The sequence below is a fragment of the Scophthalmus maximus genome, chromosome 19 (assembly GCF_022379125.1).
Source record: "Scophthalmus maximus strain ysfricsl-2021 chromosome 19, ASM2237912v1, whole genome shotgun sequence".
NCBI lineage: Eukaryota > Metazoa > Chordata > Actinopteri > Pleuronectiformes > Scophthalmidae > Scophthalmus > Scophthalmus maximus.
Window position 1 is genome coordinate 2,354,517 of NC_061533.1, and position 17,984 is coordinate 2,372,500.

Sequence of the window (17,984 nt, forward strand, 5' to 3'; positions counted from 1 at the left end):
TTGGGTCAGAAAAAAATAATGAAATCTAATCTGAATGCTTTTGGATTACGTTAAAATCCAACATTTGAACATTAATGGACGCAAGCACAAAAGTGTGAGTTCCACAAATTTACTCTTTAAAACATCTAAAAACATTTTGAATGCAAATAAAAATGCATTGAGCATATCCAGCATTTACAAAACAAACAAAAGAAGCATTAATATCATTATCTATAAATCATACTAAAATAAACAATAGGTTATTGTTTTTGAGTTTTCCTTTGATTTATAGTTATTTTTGATAAAACTTTAAAATGTCATGCCTTAGGACTTATTGTTATTAAATAAATATACACACACACACACATATTGACCGCTATCTGTGTTGGAAAAGTTTGACTCCCAGTACGGTCACGGCCGTCGCCCCCCCGCAAAATCCATATCGGTCAAACTCTACTTACAGATTTAGTGCAGACAAACAGACATGATCCAATTTTAAATGAGAGAAAGTTTTTGTCGTTGTTGCAGAATCTTCCTCTTCTGCTTTTGGAGTTTGTTTTTTACTTTTACTTTTTTCCATCTGCCTCCACTCCACCTGTGTGAGTCATCATCACTTCATCAGGGGCCTTTAAAATACTGTTGTGGGATGGTGCATTAATGACACATCTTCATAGTTCCTGCTCTTCTGGTCATGATGTTCTTCCTACTCTCTTAAGAATAATAATTAAATGTAATTGAATTAAAACTCGCTATTCCCTCCGTCCCCTTCACTTTCCCTCCACGATCCACAACATACGCCCGTCGTCATGACGACAGCTGTGAGTATCACCTCCCTGCACATCCAGGTCCTCTCCACCGTGACCCATGTGGGAGGAGAACATGAATGTGTGATGTGAGGAGAACATGAATGTGTGATGTGAGGAGAACATGAATGTGTGATGTGAGGAGAACATGAATGTGTGATGTGAGGAGAACACGAATGTGTGATGTGACGGCCTCTTCTCGTCTCCTGCAGCCTGCCGCTCCACCTGCTCCACCTGCTCCAGCGGGTGGGGCTGCCTCTCCTGCGGCCCCCCGCTGCCCCTGCTGAGCGCCGGGCGCGACCGATGCCTGGCGTCCTGTCCCGCCGGCTCCTACCGGCACGACGAGTCGCACTGTCGCCGTGAGTACCGCTGTGATTTATTGTGGCTCGCCGCCGCGCCGAGGTGGAGGTGCTTTTTTTCTCGTCAAAGCTTCCTTTGTACATCAATGATTAAAATTTTTTTTTTAATCATTTCAATAATCAGCATATGTTGCAGATGTAACTTTAAAACACACGCACCATCCTTTTATGTAAAATATGTTTGATGGAAAATTCTAGCTTTCTCTCCTTTATCAAACAAATATATGCATAAGCTTCAATATTTCAATCTATAATGGATGTACCTTGTTTTGAAAATCAATTTGTTGTTGTCTTATGGTGCGTTCACACCAAACGCTTCAGGAATTTTGCAGCGTGATGAGATTACATACGAATCGGAGTATTACCGCGTCAGTGTCGTGTGTAAGAGCCAAAAGGAAAATTCTTTGTTTGGAGAAACTTCAGCAGCCAAATGTGTTGTATTACTTTTGTTTTATTGCATTCCGACTGAACTGCTGCTGCACTTTGGCTCAGTCTCCCCTGGCGGGATGCTTTTTGGAAAAGTTACTTTAGTTTTGCTGGGTTTTTTTTGTTGTTTTTTTTAAAGCAAAGTACAAAAAGTGCTCCAATTATGGAATAAGATGAAGATAAGATATGAACATTTATTCCTTCTGTTCCTCCTCTTTGTGTCTGTGAGCAGAATAGCACATCACAAAGACCAGTTAGCGTTTTAAAAATGGATTCATAATGGAAGATTCAATTGAATTCAAACTCTGTTTTAATTTGTTTTTCTTAAATGTATTAATTCATTGGTGCTTCACTCGGCCTCCTGTCAATCACTCGACACACTCGGTGAAGTCTCTCCCAGGAAATAATCCCTCTCCGCTGGTCAAGTAAACTCCAAAAGTACCCGCCTGCGTTATTGTTTCATAACCTCCGCACTCGTCGAGGTGGAGAATAAAACCCTGCAGCGCAAAGTTGCTAATTACATAACTACAATGCACAGTTACTCCACGAATCAACCGCCGAGGTCCCACAACGCTCCGCGAAGCTTATTAATCCCCCCGGTAGAGATGCTCATACGTTAGACCTGCTGTGCCTCCGGAGGGGGGGGGGGCAGAGAGAGAGAGAGAGAGAGAGAATAACCACAGTGTGATTAGACTCTGGCCAGTTCTGCAGCCCAATTTCACACCTTAATGAATATTGTCAGGAGGATTTGAAAAGCTCCCTCGGGTCCAAGCTTGTTGGATCGAGCTCGTGCAGGATGGAGAGAAGCGGCCACGCAGCCTCCGGGGTTCCTACGCAGGACGGAAAAGTATTTGTGATTCAAGACTGAAGTCCACACAGACGGGAATCCACAGATTATAGAATAAGTAAGAATCTGTGATCAACGTCGCCATGGCAACACGGTATCTACTGGTGTCTGACTGTGACAGGCGGGAGGATAAAGGAGTTCCTATCAACCGGCACTGATTTATATTATCCTGGTGACGGTTAGTTACTTTGTACTGTCGATGATAAAATACACATTTTACCCCAGAGTTGAGTTTAAACATCAATCTTTTAAAAAATGAGCATCAGTCCTGGAACAGGTATCGTAGCGGCATTGGAAGTATCAATATTTCAATATCAATCCGCACAACACATTTACTGTGACTTTCTGTGTATTTATTTTATTTTTATTTTTAATTTCATCTTTATTAAATCAGGCAAAATCTCTTTTTCAAGAGAGGCCTGAGAACTATTTACATTTAAAGCAACAAAAGACAAAACACAAATCACAGACAAACAACAGAAGAATGGAAACTAACGGCAGTTGCAAGATCCAGTGAATCGTTCTAATAGTCACTGTTGGAATTGTCCAAGTGAAATGAGACAGAAATGTTCAGTTTGAAGTGGGTTTGTAACTCATTACTAGTTGAAACCAGTTGCTCCCAGATGAAGGGGAATGTGGGGAATGTCCAAAGTGAACTAGTTGGCGGGTCTTGTTCTGTATTGTTACTGGATGGAACAGAAACGAGCGATGTAAGATGATCCGGTCGTTGTAACAGTGAAGCATTAGATATAAATAACGTGATGTGAATAATGATGTGCAGCATCAGTTTTTATAATAACATCCAGGTGTTTGTAGTCGAAAGTCAAATATCAAGAGTCAAAGTCTGGAATTTTGAAATGGAAAATGTGTCGGACGCTGTTCATCCAGCTTCCTGTACTGTACAGTACAGTACACAGAGTTCCAGCTATTGTACAACCCCCTTGTGGAAATCCCACTTCATACATTTATGCTTCCTCTGTCCCGCTTTTGGTGCCATTATATATTAATACTGCAGATATTTCACTCGGCAACACATTTTATTCCAAACCAGCGGCAGCTGTTATGCAAGATGTCCCCTGTCGTGCGTTTGTTGTGCGTCGATTCAGGGTTTTAATTCTGCAGAAAACAAAGCCTCATTTTTCTTTTATTCTTCGCACCTATAACTGATTTTAATTAGAGAGAAAAAACTTGTTATTTTTCCTCCCAAGCAGCGTCTCCAGGGGCCGCGGACAGAAAGCAGCTGTGGAAAAAGTGGGTCCTCTGTAAATTGCCGGCTTAGTTCGCCAGCGTGAACTAAACTGTTCCCTTGTTTGTTTATGGTAAAAAAAGAAAAAACCCTGAAGGGAAGGATGAGGGAGGAGGAGGAGGAGGAGGAGGAGGAGGAGGAGATGGGAGGTGACAGCTGTAATGAGCGTGTGAGCTGTTGGGAAGGTGCCGGAGACGTTTTACGACACATTGTGTTTGTATTTCCTCTGGTGGAGGACCAGGACCAGGACCACCCACAGCCCCGTGTGTTGCCGTGGGCCTCCTCCTCCTCCTCCTCCTGCTGATCCTCCTCTTCCTCTTCCTCCTCCTCCTCCTCCTCCTGCTGATCCTCCTCTTCCTCTTCCTCCTCCTCCTCCTCCTCCTCCTCCTCCTCCTGCTGCTGATCCTCCTCTTCCTCTTCCTCCTCCTCCTCCTCCTCCTCCCTGTCCTCTTCCTCTTCCGCCTCCCCTCTCATCCTCCTCTTCCTCCTCCTCCTCCTCCTCCTGCTGATCCTCCTCCTGCTGATCCTCCTCCTCCTCCTCCTGCTGCTGATCCTCCTCTTCCTCTTCCTCCTCCTCCTCCTCCCTGTCCTCTTCCTCTTCCGCCTCCCCCCTCATCCTCCTCTTCTGCCTCCTCCTCTTCCTCCTCCTCCTCCTCCCTGTCCTCTTCCTCTTCCGCCTCCCCCCTCATCCTCCTCTTCTGCCTCCTCCTCTTCCTCCTCCTCCTCCTCCCTTTCCTCTTCCTCCTCGTCCTCTTCCTCTTCCGCCTCCCCCCCTCATCCTCCTCTACTGCCTCCTCCTCGTCCTCCTCCTCCTCCTCCTCACCCTCGTCCTCGTCCTCGTCCTCGTCCTTATATTTTCTACATACAAACTCCTTTTTTTTTAAATTCTTTAAATTTCTTTCTATTTCTGCTACATTCTGTCCACTGTGCTGCTGTAACGACCAACTTCCCCCATTGTGGGACGAATAAAGGAACATCTCATCTTATCTGATAAGTAGCTGTATATAATATAGTAATATATATTAACCTAATATAGACCGCTTATCATGAGGGAGATTATATATAAGAGCACTTTATAATTTGTAGTTGCACCACGGCAGACGCATCAATAACATACACAGGAGTTTGAATTGTCTCATCCCAACCAAATACAGACCATATTGAATGACCAGATCATAAAACCCGCCCTAACAAAGCTACAGTACGAGTTCCTCATCCAGCTCTCTTTTCTTTATTGCTCCTAAAAAAGGATGAAGTCGACAGGAGAGTGACCCACGTTTATTAATAACCAGCCGTTCGAATGAATTAGTTCTAGCTTTATGAAAGTTGACCGATATCTTTAAAGTGGCAGTGAGACTACACGACTGTCTTCTAAGAAAAGACACTCGGTACATCTCAGCAAATAATAATAATAATAATAATAATAATAATAATAATAATAATAATAATAATAATAGTAAAGTTTTTATTCATGATGACGTCACTGTTTGATCTGTAGCTTTGCCTTTTAATTCACATTTCATCTCAGAGTAGAAGAAGCTTTAATGAGTCACAGTCTTTGTTTCTCTATTTGAAATCTACTTGTCATTAATAGCTGAATGTTTTTGATTTATTGAATATCGGGAGACTTTTATCGACGCCAGCTTGACTGCAACAAACCTGGTTCCAAAGGATATTCAACTCCAAATATCCTTCTTCCCCCTCTGGGGGTACGGCTCAGGGGCGTGAGAACCAGGGCGGTCCCACCGCGTGTCCCGCTCGTCCCCAGAAGATTATCGGCTTCGCCGTGTGACGGCTCCGTTCATCCCGACCTCCCTGGTATATGCAGAGTCGACTTTTCTTCTTTTTTTTTTGGGCCACCGGCCTGCGAGGATTACATTTGCTTGGGAACGTTGCTCTCGGAGCTGCACAGGAAGAAAAAATAAATTGCTTTCCTGCGAGGGGCAAGGTAAAGGTGATGTTAATCCGCTTGTTGTGTGTGTGTGTGTGTGTGTGTGTGTGTGTGTGTGTGTGTGCGTGTGTGTGTGTGTGTGTGTGACCCAATCGTATTAAATGTAGGAGGACGCTGGCATATGTCTTTTTTGCCCTTTTGCTTCAACTGCACAACTATTTTTAGAAATTGCCAACCGAAAGGGAAGTGATTATTCAAATGAAAAGAATTCTGTTTGCAAATATTTACATGTTGCCGTGGAAGGTCGATGGATCCGTGCAGCAGTTCAGTGAGGAATTAAAGCGCGACAGATGCCAGTGTAATTGCCGAACTCTGAGTCTGTACAGTCAGCGGTTTCTTCCGCGGGGGGGGGGGGGGGACGCAGGGTACCGACTCATTTCAGAGAGCTGAGGAATCTGGATCGTGGGCACACTGAGAAGGAGAAGATGAGAGACAGATGAGAGACAGAGAGAGAGAGAGACAAGAGAGAGAGAGAGAGAGACAGAGAGAGAGAGAGAGAGAGAGACAGAGGGAGACAAGAGAGAGAGAGAGACAGAGAGAGAGAGAGAGAGAGAGACAGAGGGAGACAAGAGAGAGAGAGAGACAGAGAGAGAGACAGAGAGAGAGAGAGACAAGAGAGAGAGAGAGAGAGAGAGAGAGAGAGAGAGACAGAGAGAGAGAGAGAGAGAGAGAGAGAGAGAGACAAGAGAGAGAGAGAGAGAGAGAGAGAGAGAGAGAGAGAGAGAAAGGGAGGGAGAGAGAGAGAGAGAGAGAGAGAGAGACAAGAGAGAGAGAGAGAGAGAGAGAGAGAGACAGAGAGAGAGACAAGAGAGAGAGAGAGAGAGACAAGAGAGAGAGAGAGAGAGAGAGAGAGAGAGAGAGAGAAAGGGAGGGAGAGAGAGAGAGAGAGAGAGAGAGAGAGAGAGGGAGGGAGAGAGAGAGAGAGAGAGAGAGAGACAGAGAGAGAGAGAGAGAGAGAGAGAGAAAGGGAGGGAGAGAGAGAGAGGGAGGGAGAGAGAGAGAGAGAGAGAGAGAGAGAGAGAGAGAAAGGGAGGGAGAGAGAGAGACAGAGAGAGAGAGAGAGGGGCCAAGAGGCCTGAGCAAGAACAAGGTGGAGGACAGAGAACAGAGAGCATCATGGGACGAGGGGGGGGCACATCTTCAGAAAGAGACATGGAGAGGGAGATGATGGGAGGGAAATGGGAGAAGTGCTGAGGAGCATTAAAGTTGGAACAGTGGGTCCAGGGAACTCTTTCAGCTGTCAGTCTCCTGAACCTGTTGGGTTCCAAACTTCTCACTCCGAGCTGAACGGTGAAACTTTACTCCGCCGTAACTTTGCGGGAAACTTTCGTCATCTCAGTTTTATAAAATGTCAGATTGTACAATATGAAGATTTATCTTCCTGAGACTTGACATTTGCCTGAGATAAGTAGTTGGTCGATCACGGGGAACTTTTCACAAGTTATTTATTCATCAAGAACATTGTGTAGAGTCTTTGTAAAGAGATGGACGATGCGTCTCCGCCAAGTCCGTTCTTGGAAACGGGCGCCGCCAACTTACGCCGGTGACGTCAAGACCCTTCGGCCAATCACAAGTCAGTGTCAGCTGTCAATCATGATGTTTCAACCAGTTTTTATAACCATATCAACACTTGGGACATGTACATCAGTGTGACGAGAACTAATGAAAATGACAGAAAACATCTTTGGGGAAATTAATTTTTTTGTGTAAGGTACTAGTTTGGTCCATGTCCCATCTGCTAACATGGAGGGGGCGGGGCTCATGACCTATACTGCAGCCGGCCACCAGGGGGGCGTGTTTTGGCTTCACTTCTGTGAGCTGTCATGTCGTCCATCGTACTGGAAGTTGTGCAGGGCTACTCTGAAAACTTTTGGTGGCTGCAATTTCATTTTTCAGCAAAACATTGACACATCTCAAATGCAAGAACTGACCTTTTCATTATTTCTTTCACACCCTCCATATTGACTTACTCGTTTCCTTTCAAGGTTTGATTCTGTCACATCACAGCTCAGTAAATCAAAGGTTTTCAGAAGCTTTAAAAAACATTTTCACAACTCCCACATGCTCATATTCACACATATTCACCGTAAGAGATTACAGCTCTTAAAATTAATTTCCCTCTCATGTACAGTATAGACACGAGCTGAAAAACTCTGGAAAATCAATCTGGAAAACGTGATGCTGTGCTTCCAACAGTCATCCTCGGTTACAACAAAAGACGTGATTTGTAGTTTTCGGGGCTAAAACATGCAAAAAAAAAAGAACCACCACCAGAGTGGTTCTTTAAATCACCGAGTGTCAGAGATTTAAATCCCCTGCTGGTAGAGAAGACAGATGTATCCACCCACAGTAAAAACACAAAACTGTGGAAAACTCAATTTGGCTGGTGGTAATTTCTCACCCTGAAGAGAAAAGAAGAAGAACGAGAGAGAGAGCGGCGAAGAAAAGTGCAGGGGTGAAAAGTCTTCATTCCCCCGGATTTAATTTCATTTTATTTTGCACCAAACTAATGATGATAACGGAAGCTGAACTGACTGTATCAGATATGCAAAATATGCAAAATACATGCAGAGTGAAAACTCAGTTTAGAAGAAGGAGAAGAAGAAGATGAATCCTTTATCTGAAGATTTGTGTCCTTCTGCTCAGAGTTCTTCCCGGGTGGTGACTCTCTGATTCTCACCATAAATTCTTCTGTTCTTCGGTGGCTCATCTCCGAACTTCTCACCGTATTTTACTGAATTCTGTTGAATAAGGTTTCTTAACTCCTGCTCAACCTGAACGAAGCGCTGACGTAAAATATGACTCAGCGACACCGATCGTAACAGACTGTTTACGACTAAATATGCGGTGGGTCAGGTGAACCTGCAAGGCGGAGGGTAGTCACAACATCAAACTTTGCCACGCCCCCCACGGCGTTCCACGGAATACATAATCTGCGTTTATTTATTACACGGTCAAAGGTTCCACAGTATAATGTAACATCATGAACGGCGCACAACTATAGCAGACCGACATTTGTAGGTGGATCAGGTGAACCTGTAGGGTAGAGGACGTAAAAGTATCCTTTGAAACAAAATGGCCGACTTCCTGTTGGCTGTAGGGGTGTGGCTCCGAGAGGCTTTCTTGTCCGCTGGACATGATGCACCTGCCACCCAAATGTCATACATGTCAGATGAACGCAATGCCGGGGCTTCACTTTAGGGGGCGCTATACACGCTTTAAATATAAACTTTACACAAATCACATCACATTTCTGGCGAGTTTTTTAATTTCAGTGGGAAAAACGAGGGCGACGCGCACAAAGGACGTTAGCGATTCAAACGATTGCATTTATAAATCCGGAGAAAGGGGGAGATTCATCTTCCGACAGCTTCTTTCTGCAATAACATATTCTGTCAACTTCTGGCATCTCCCAATAATTGAGTGAGATTGTCATCAGCACATCTCACATGCTGCTGATTAAATTAATTGCGTCCTCCGTGAGTGAATAATACTGTATCTCCCCGTCCCGATGGGTTTTTACGCCTTTTGAATTCCCGTCCTTTCGCTTCCTCAGCCTTTTCCTCATCTTTGACTTTCATTGATTTGTCTCTTTCTCCTTTCTACTTCGTAAACCTTTGACTCCATGTTAGTGTTGTTCTCTTCACCTCACAACTCAACACTTCGTCCGTCCAAGCTAAAGACATTTGCAGAGATTTGAAGAGATCTCATAGGTTCTAACGAAACCACAACAACAAGGTCCGTGGCGGCGGGGAACCGCTACGGGGTCTCCGAAGATTGTGCCTTTGAAGGAGCGCTCAAGTTCATTGAGGTCTGGAGAAAACTATCCTCTGTTGTTTTTTAGGATTTGAAAGTTTTGTACTTTGTTAAGGGGTGGGGGGGGGGGGGGCTGGAGCCAAGTGCTGTTGACTTGTGAAGTTAACATGGTTCCCGGTGCTGCAGCGCTGCCACAGTTGTCACTGAGCTCCTGTGTGTGTTTCTGCGGCGACACTTTGTTTCTGCCCCCGGTTTTTATTTTATGTTTTTCGGTGTGTGTGTGTGTGTGTGTGTGTGTGTGTGACTCTCCAGAGTCTTGTAGTTTGTATTTTTCAGATTTCTTGCTGTACGCTCCTGATTAACTCTTCTGACGAAATAAAATGTGTTTTGTGTTTTTTGCATAATTTATGCGATTCAGTACAAATCACACACGTCGCTGTTTGAATCCAGTCGTCTGGTTTATCTGGGGAGATTTGAAATTGGGTTTGATGCAGGCAATCTCTCACAATGACCACGGTGTCTTCGTCTGTTCACGTCAGAGTTAAAGTGTGGCGGAATGGAGTCGTGCGTTCAGAGGAATAAAAACCGATGAATGATAAAAAAGGAGAATAAACAGATCCTCTCTCTAATCTTTTCCGCCAGGCTGTCAGGAGTCGTGCTCGGAGTGTCGTGGGCCGGGCCAACAGGAGTGTGTGTCGTGTTCTGACCCGGCTGCCTTGCTCAAAGACGGGGAATGCGTCCCCGACTGCGGCGGCGGTTTCTACAGCCAGGAGGGAATCTGCTATGGTAGAGACGCCACACACACACGGACACACACACACACACACGGACACACACACGCACACACACACACACACACGCACACACACACACACACACGCACGCACACACACACACACACACGCACACGCACACACACACACGCACGCACACACACACACACACGCACACACACGCACACACACACGCACACACACACACACACACACACACACGCACACACACACACACACACACACACACACACACACACACACACACACACACACACGCACACACACACGCACACACACGCACACACACACACACACACGCACGCACATAAAAGGTTTTTCGATTTGTGAGGATTACAGGAATATGAAGAATACTCCTCCTCGAGTTATTATAAAAAAACAGGATCAAATGTGAAGGGCAACGCTTGTAAATCAAAAGTGTTGGTTCATATTTTAATTTGTGACTAAATCCACCTCAGTTTTCTTTCTTTTTCATTTTCTTACGGATAAATACTGTTTTACTATTTAATAAGAGCCACGTCACCTGACATGTCTACTTCAGTTTTATATATGTATGTAAATATATATATGTATATGTATATACATATATATATATATATATGTATATATTTACCAGCAAATGGCCATAAACGTATTAAACTCAAAAAAAATATTGTCACGTGACTATTTTGAATGTTTCTGTTATTCACGTTGCGTGGCGAGTGTGAACGCAGCGTAACAGACAGTCGACACTGTTTCCTCTGAACTACGAGAGTTTCTTAAACCTGAGAATCTTGTATGTTACTGTATGTTACTGGCTATCGGCCATTGTTCTGCACGTTTCACTATTATCCACAAAACTAGGAAAAACCTAGAGCACGGGTTTCGTCTTTTTTGATGGAGTCCATCTGAAATCCATGAGAGATGAGCTTCGCCGTGCGGCTGGAAGCTGATACCGGATGAAATCATATCAGAGCGCCTGACACAATAAGAGGTTTATTGTTAGCGATGAACTGGAGGTGAAGGTTTGTTTGGACTTTTTTATATAATCCCCGCGGAGCTTCTCGCCAACATCCGCTCCAGAAAACCACAAGTCAGCAGTAACCAGAGCAAGCAAACAGTTTGATTAATAATAATAAAGAATACAATAATTAGCAACTTCTCTCTTCCACTAATGAGGATTCAGACGCTCTCTGAAGTAGAAAGAGATCGTCCATGAATATGAATGGATTTCTATTTTTGAGTTGGTGAGATGTGGAGGAGCAGGAACAGGGGGCGTCCCTCAGGGCGACGGCGAAGCTCTTGTTGGAAACCGACCCTCGTCTTCACTTCTGGAGTAAAGACTTTACTTCTGGAGTAAAGACTTTACTTCTGGAGTAAAGACGAAGCTCTTGTTGGAAACCGACCCTCGTCTTCACTTCTGGAGTAAAGACTTTACTTCTGGAGTAAAGACTTTACTTCTGGAGTAAAGACGAAGCTCTTGTTGGAAACTGACCCTCGTCTTCACTTCTGGATAAAAGACTTTACTTCTGGAGTAAAGACTTTACTTCTGGAGTAAAGACGAAGCTCTTGTTGGAAACCGACCCTCGTCTTCACTTCTGGAGTAAAGACTTTACTTCTGGAGTAAAGACTTTACTTCTGGAGTAAAGACGAAGCTCTTGTTGGAAACCGACCCTCGTCTTCACTTCTGGAGTAAAGTCTTCACTTCTGGAGTAAAGACTTTACTTCTGGAGTAAAGACGAAGCTCTTGTTGGAAACCGACCCTCGTCTTCACTTCTGGAGTAAAGACGAAGCTCTTGTTGGAAACTGACCCTCGTCTTCACTTCTGGAGTAAAGTCTTCACTTCTGGAGTAAAGACTTTACTTCTGGAGTAAAGACGAAGCTCTTGTTGGAAACCGACCCTCGTCTTCACTTCTGGAGTAAAGACGAAGCTCTTGTTAGAAACCGACCCTCGTCTTCACTTCTGGAGTAAAGACGAAGCTCTTGTTGGAAACCGACCCTCGTCTTCACTTCTGGAGTAAAGACTTTTCTTCTGGAGTAAAGACGAAGCTCTTGTTAGAAACCGACCCTCGTCTTCACTTCTGGAGTAAAGACGAAGCTCTTGTTGGAAACCGACCCTCGTCTTCACTTCTGGAGTAAAGACGAAGCTCTTGTTAGAAACCGACCCTCGTCTTCACTTCTGGAGTAAAGACGAAGCTCTTGTTGGAAACCGACCCTCGTCTTCACTTCTGGAGTAAAGACGAAGCTCTTGTTAGAAACCGACCCTTGTCTTCACTTCTGGAGTAAAACAAAATCACTCTGCGAGGAGGAGCCCTCTCGTGGAAAAGGTCAGAACTTCGGGCGACCTTTGCGTGAAAAAGGTCAAATCGTTTCCTCTTCGACGTCTGGTTTCAAATGTCAACATCTGGAGAGAGAGGGAGAGCTGAAGGGCTTTTAACAATCCGTCCGTGTCCTGGACTCGATTTGATAGCTTTCCCCTTTTTTATATTTATTATTGTCCCCTCCAGCTTGCCGCCTGAAGCCTGTCGAGTGACTCGAGCATCTGTTCGGACGGAGTTAAAGATCTGTGTGAGCGTGTTGGTGCAGCAGAGCGGAAAAACACTCAGATGTAAAAAGAATGCTGGAACACATGTTGACTTGTGTTTAACGAGACTGTTTTATAAGGTTGTTTTTTTCGCACGTTCACGCTGGACGTCACGACGAGACATGAAGAAGTTTGAGCACATTTCACCGAGGTGACTTTTCATTAACACCTGCACGCTGCGCTTCACAGCCTGCGACGCGTCCTGCGCCTCCTGTTTCCCCGACAACGCCGGGTGCATGAGCTGCCCGCCGGGGACCGCCTTGCATCGTGGGAAATGCCTCGCCCAGTGTCCGGCTCGCCATTACCCGGACGACCACAGCAGATGCAGAGGTACAGTGAACCAACAAGTCTTTCAGTGCGACTCATCCCTGCCACTCAAGGTTCACTTGTTCTGGGGCTTTCGAGCGAATCACACGGTTCTTACTCAACCAGACTGAGTGCGAATCTATACGGATATTGTTTTTAAAAACATATTTTCTAGGGCTGCAACTATGGATTATTTTCATTAGCGATTAATCTGTCGATTATTTTTCTCGATTAATCGATTAGTTGTTTGATCCATCAAATGTTGATCGTGTTTCCCCAAAAAAACCCAAAGATGATGTTTCGTTTCGTCCACACACCAAAGATCTTCAGTTCACTGTCACCGAGGAGCAAAGAAACCAGAAGATATTCACATTCAAGAAGCTGAAATCAGAGAATTTTGACCTCTTTTCCCATAAGAACGACTTGAACCGAGGAATCGATGATCAAAACAGTTGGCGATTAATTTAGTAATCGATGATTCATCGATTAACTGTTGCAACTCTTCATATTTCTATTCAAATGTACAACACACAAATTGAGCAACATTCCCAAAAAGTCAGGAAAGAAAAGTGAATTGTTGTGTTTTGATTGACGAGTTGATCAATTTTTCATATTTAACTGCCTTTATCCATGCTTTCATTTTTTGATCTATGGAATCTGCTCAGGTGTAGAAAAATGTAGAATCTTACAAGTCAACTTTTATGATAAAAGATAACGTATACAGGCCTATTTGCATAGCTATAATACTTCTTTTTTAAAGATGATGATACGGTATGTTTCCGTGTGCTCGTCCCCTCAGGCTGCCACGGCTCCTGCGCCTCGTGTCTGGGTCCCTCCGTGTCCCAGTGTTCCCAGTGTCCCGACGGGCTCCTGCTCCACCAGGGCCAGTGTGTGGAGGCCTGCGGAGAGGGACTGTACGCACAGGACGACACCTGCCAAAGTGAGAGCTCTAATACGGGGAAAAATGACAAACGTACGCCTGTAATGAAAAAGACAAGTAACTTAACAATTATCTTCCCGCGGTGACGCCTCCAGACTGTCACCCGTCCTGCCGTTCCTGCGTGGGCCCCTTGGCCTCCGACTGCCTCCGCTGCCTCAAACCAGAGGAGGCGCTCCTGCCGCAGTCCGCCCCGCTCCGGCGCGGCGTCTGCGCGGCGGGATGTCCCGCACGCAGCTTCCTGGACGACGCGCAGACGTGCAGAGGTGCGTTTTTTGTTTTCATTGGGGTAGAAAGCAGCTCTGGTGTTCTTCGCTCAAGCGAGTCGATCGTCTTGAAACGAGCGACTGGAGAGGTTCAGAACCGCCCAGATTCAGTCGGAGCGCGGAACAAGACTCCATGACCGACATACAAGATCTTGTTGATTCAAAATATTTAAAAGTCATCGACAAAATAGTTTTATAATTGATTATCTGTCGTGTGATTTGTTGTTGTTGTTGTTGTGTCTTGTGGGTCGGAGCTTCTCCGGTAAGAGGATTTTATTTTATTTATTTGTTTATTTTTTTTGGTGTCAGATGGGAAAGAAATTCTTAATAAGGATTTATCTTTTGGCATTTTATTTTGTCGACTAATTAATAAAATAATCAGTAGATTGATTTATTGATAAGTCCTGGATATTTAACTAAACTAGAGTTGCTGACTAAATATGTGTGTGTGTGTGTGTGTGTGTGTGTGTGTGTGTGTGTGTGTGTGTGTGTGTGTGTGTGTGTGTGTGTGTGTGTGTGGAGACGCCTGATTAGGTTGTTTTTTTTCTCTGTGTGTGAAATCGTGCGTGTAATGGCCTTCTCTTCAAGGTGGGTTTTGGGTTTTGAAGGGATCGTCTGTCAAGTGAGAATAATTATCACCCACACTACCAACAACACACACACACACACACACACACACACACACACACACACACACACACACACCACCGCTGCCAGAAGACAAGGAGGTCTGTTCTCCTTTTTCTTCCAGAGAGCAGAACAACAAACAGGAGGAAACAGGAGATGAAAAGACCATAATCAGTTTTCTTTACCTCCCCCTCTTCCCTCCAACTGTTGTTCTGTGAAACTGGATCCGTTTACCACCGCTCCACTATCTCCTTTCCCTCCCTCTCAGCTCCGTCTTTGTGCCCACCGACGGCGCCTGTGCTCAGTATTTGGCAGGAAGGAGACCATTTGTTCTACCTGCTGTCTCGGCCGGGTCCGTCGCCAAATGCCGCCGTTTCGTTCAGCTTTACATTTTCCTTCTTCGGCTCAATTTTCATCTGCTGGAGCCGAACACACACACACACCTACACGCACACACACACATACACACACACACGCACACGCACACACACTCTCTGCCAAGCAGCGTTTTTTATAACCCAACACTGAAGTTAACTTATGTTAAAGTGGAATTTAAAGTTGTAACTGGACAGAGGAAGGATTATGAGTGATGACATGAGGTGCAGGACATTGAGGTGATCGATTCAGTTAAATTGTTTTTATAGTAGCGCCAAATCACAACGTACTTTCCATATTTAGGTCAAGACAACCTCGACGAGAGAAGGGATGAGAGAGAGGAGAAAGAGAACGACTGAGGGAGTGTGTTAGGATGAAAACCTCTGTCATTCAGCATCGTGACACACTCCTCCTGTCAGTCACACTACATCTCATTCTTCTCTCCTTTCGTCCTTCAAATGAATTCATAGTTCTTGCATCAAAATGTCCAAGTCGTCCAAAACAAACCAGACAACAGGTTACCTGCCTGCACGTCTCCCCAGCAAAACACCTGCCGCGCTGGAAGTAGATCGGACCAACGTTTCCCGAAGTCTGTGAATCAGAAAGAGATCCGTCACGCTACAGTGAGATCCTGTCATGTCTCCTAAGTTTTCACATCCGCCGCCAACTCATTCCCACATTGTGGCGCGCTCGCTCGCTCTCTCTCAACTTATTCATTCCGGAGTCTGAACTTTGGCCACAAGCTTCGGCGAAGTGACCCAGAAGAGGGAGACTTTGTGCGCGGGGCTCAGTGATTCATGAGGACCTCGGTGTGGATCCTCTGCTCCTATCCATCATTTAGAGAAAGGACTCCCGTGCGGACGCCGCGCCGAGGAGCAACTCGCCAACTGAATCCATGGCATCAACCTCACGCCACCTCAAATGGTGACCCCATCAGCAAAACAACAAACAAAACACAAAGGAATGAATCCGATACGCGGAACGCGCTCTCCGGATAACGTGCGATGAGGATGACATGAATTCAGCCTCGACGGGAATCGATGTGTCGTCTCCACCCGGCAACAAATTGGATGCAGTAAAAGAATCAATGAAATAATTTTGACCGGAGGCCTTAATATGCCTCAGAGTGTGTGTGTGTGTGTGTTTTATTATGACTGTTAATATGAACGTTTATGTGCCACTCGTTTGGCAGCGTCTGAGCTGACACACACACACACACACACACACACACACACACACACACACACACACACGTGGCCATAATGAGTCTTGTCGGCGTGTTCATGCATGAGCGAGCGCGTCCGTCGGCCGTAAACTCAGTCACGGAAACATTTAGCCTGTCGTTTTCTTCCATAGCCCATTAAGGTCTCACACTTGACAGCGAAGAGGAGGATTATGGGTAGGTGTGTGTGTGGGAGGTGGGGGCGCGGGTTGGTTGGCGATGATGGGGGGAATCGCAGACTGACGGTTTTGGGTCGGCGTGACTTTGCAAAGTTCTCGCTCTGACATTGAGGCGCTTCCAAAGGGTAACACACACACACACACACACACACACACACAAAGCTCCTGCCAGCGGCTGTCATGCAGTGTGTACACAAGCCCTGGATACAGCTGACAGCTCTCTGAAAGAATCCAGAGAGGAGTAATTATAAACACACACACACAAACCTCATTGCAAACATACAAAACAGCCAGGTACTGCACACACACACACACACACACACACACCCACACACACAAACACACACACAGGAGCTGGTAGTGGTGCTCAGCTATTTGTCTTCGTGCGTCCAAAGCGACAGAGGCGTGTTGGAGGGCAGCTGCTGTGTTCTGGGCTGGAGGGTGCGGGAGCGAATAAGGGGCGAAGGGTAAATAATAATCCAGGGACGAAAAAAAGACGACGAGCAGAGGAATGTTGCCGCGGCGACCAAACCCCCCCAAGACATGAAGCTAAATTTAACACACGTCGGTTTTAAAGTGTAATAGTGGACAAGCTTAAAGCTGCATGAGAGAATAATTTACATTCATTTCTAAATTTAAAAAGTACTTGTAATCAATACATCTTCCAAATGCATTTCCTTTCCTTGAAGCCCCAGTGTGTAATTTTTGTTATTTTCTGGCGCCATCTGGTGGTAAAGTTTCAAACCGCTGAGCGACCGACAGGGGACACTTTATGGCGGCGCACCGTCGATTCCATTTCCTGTTTCCGTCAGCGTCTGAAAATTCAACGTGAACGCGACGTGTTCTGGAGCGTTTAGTTCAACAACCGTGTTGAACACGACGTAGAAACATGGAGACTCACACGGAGGTCGGTCCACCTCATGTGACTATATTTAACTCTTATATTAACACAGAGTTATGGACAATATATTCAATTTCTTCTGAATATTACACACTGCAGCTTTAAAGTCTTGGAAATTGTGCCAAAGACGTGAACTCTTGCTGATCCTCTGACAAGGCCGTGGTGCGTTCAGGGTACTGATGCCACGCCACATGATTTCTGAGTTGTACAGTTTCCAACAGCCGATCGCCGAAGGTCCCGATGCACCTTTCATCTCCGTACGAACAGCTGCAATCATTCAGATGTAAAGCGTTCTCAGGATCTGAAGTAAAAAGTCCAAACGGAGCGGATGGGGCACATCTCTGATAAAATACTTTGGCGCCGCGGAGCCCCGTCTTGGAACTGGCCCTCGCTCCGGCGCTAGTGCGAGCGACTCGTGACCGGTTGGGGCAGCGGCTGCTGGCAGAG

At 45.4% G+C, this 17,984-nt stretch overlaps 1 protein-coding gene across 2 annotated transcripts in view; it reads left to right on the forward strand.

The window, feature by feature from the left end:
• Positions 1-17,984, forward strand: part of fras1 (Fraser extracellular matrix complex subunit 1) — a 166,539-nt gene that overhangs the window by 88,942 nt on the left and 59,613 nt on the right. For both annotated transcript variants that reach the window (XM_035639221.2, XM_047329026.1), the window contains exons 13-17: positions 995-1,141; positions 10,010-10,153; positions 12,914-13,054; positions 13,830-13,970; positions 14,066-14,233. In XM_035639221.2, the coding sequence (XP_035495114.2) occupies positions 995-1,141; positions 10,010-10,153; positions 12,914-13,054; positions 13,830-13,970; positions 14,066-14,233 (741 nt within the window). The remainder of the gene's footprint in view (positions 1-994; positions 1,142-10,009; positions 10,154-12,913; positions 13,055-13,829; positions 13,971-14,065; positions 14,234-17,984) is intronic.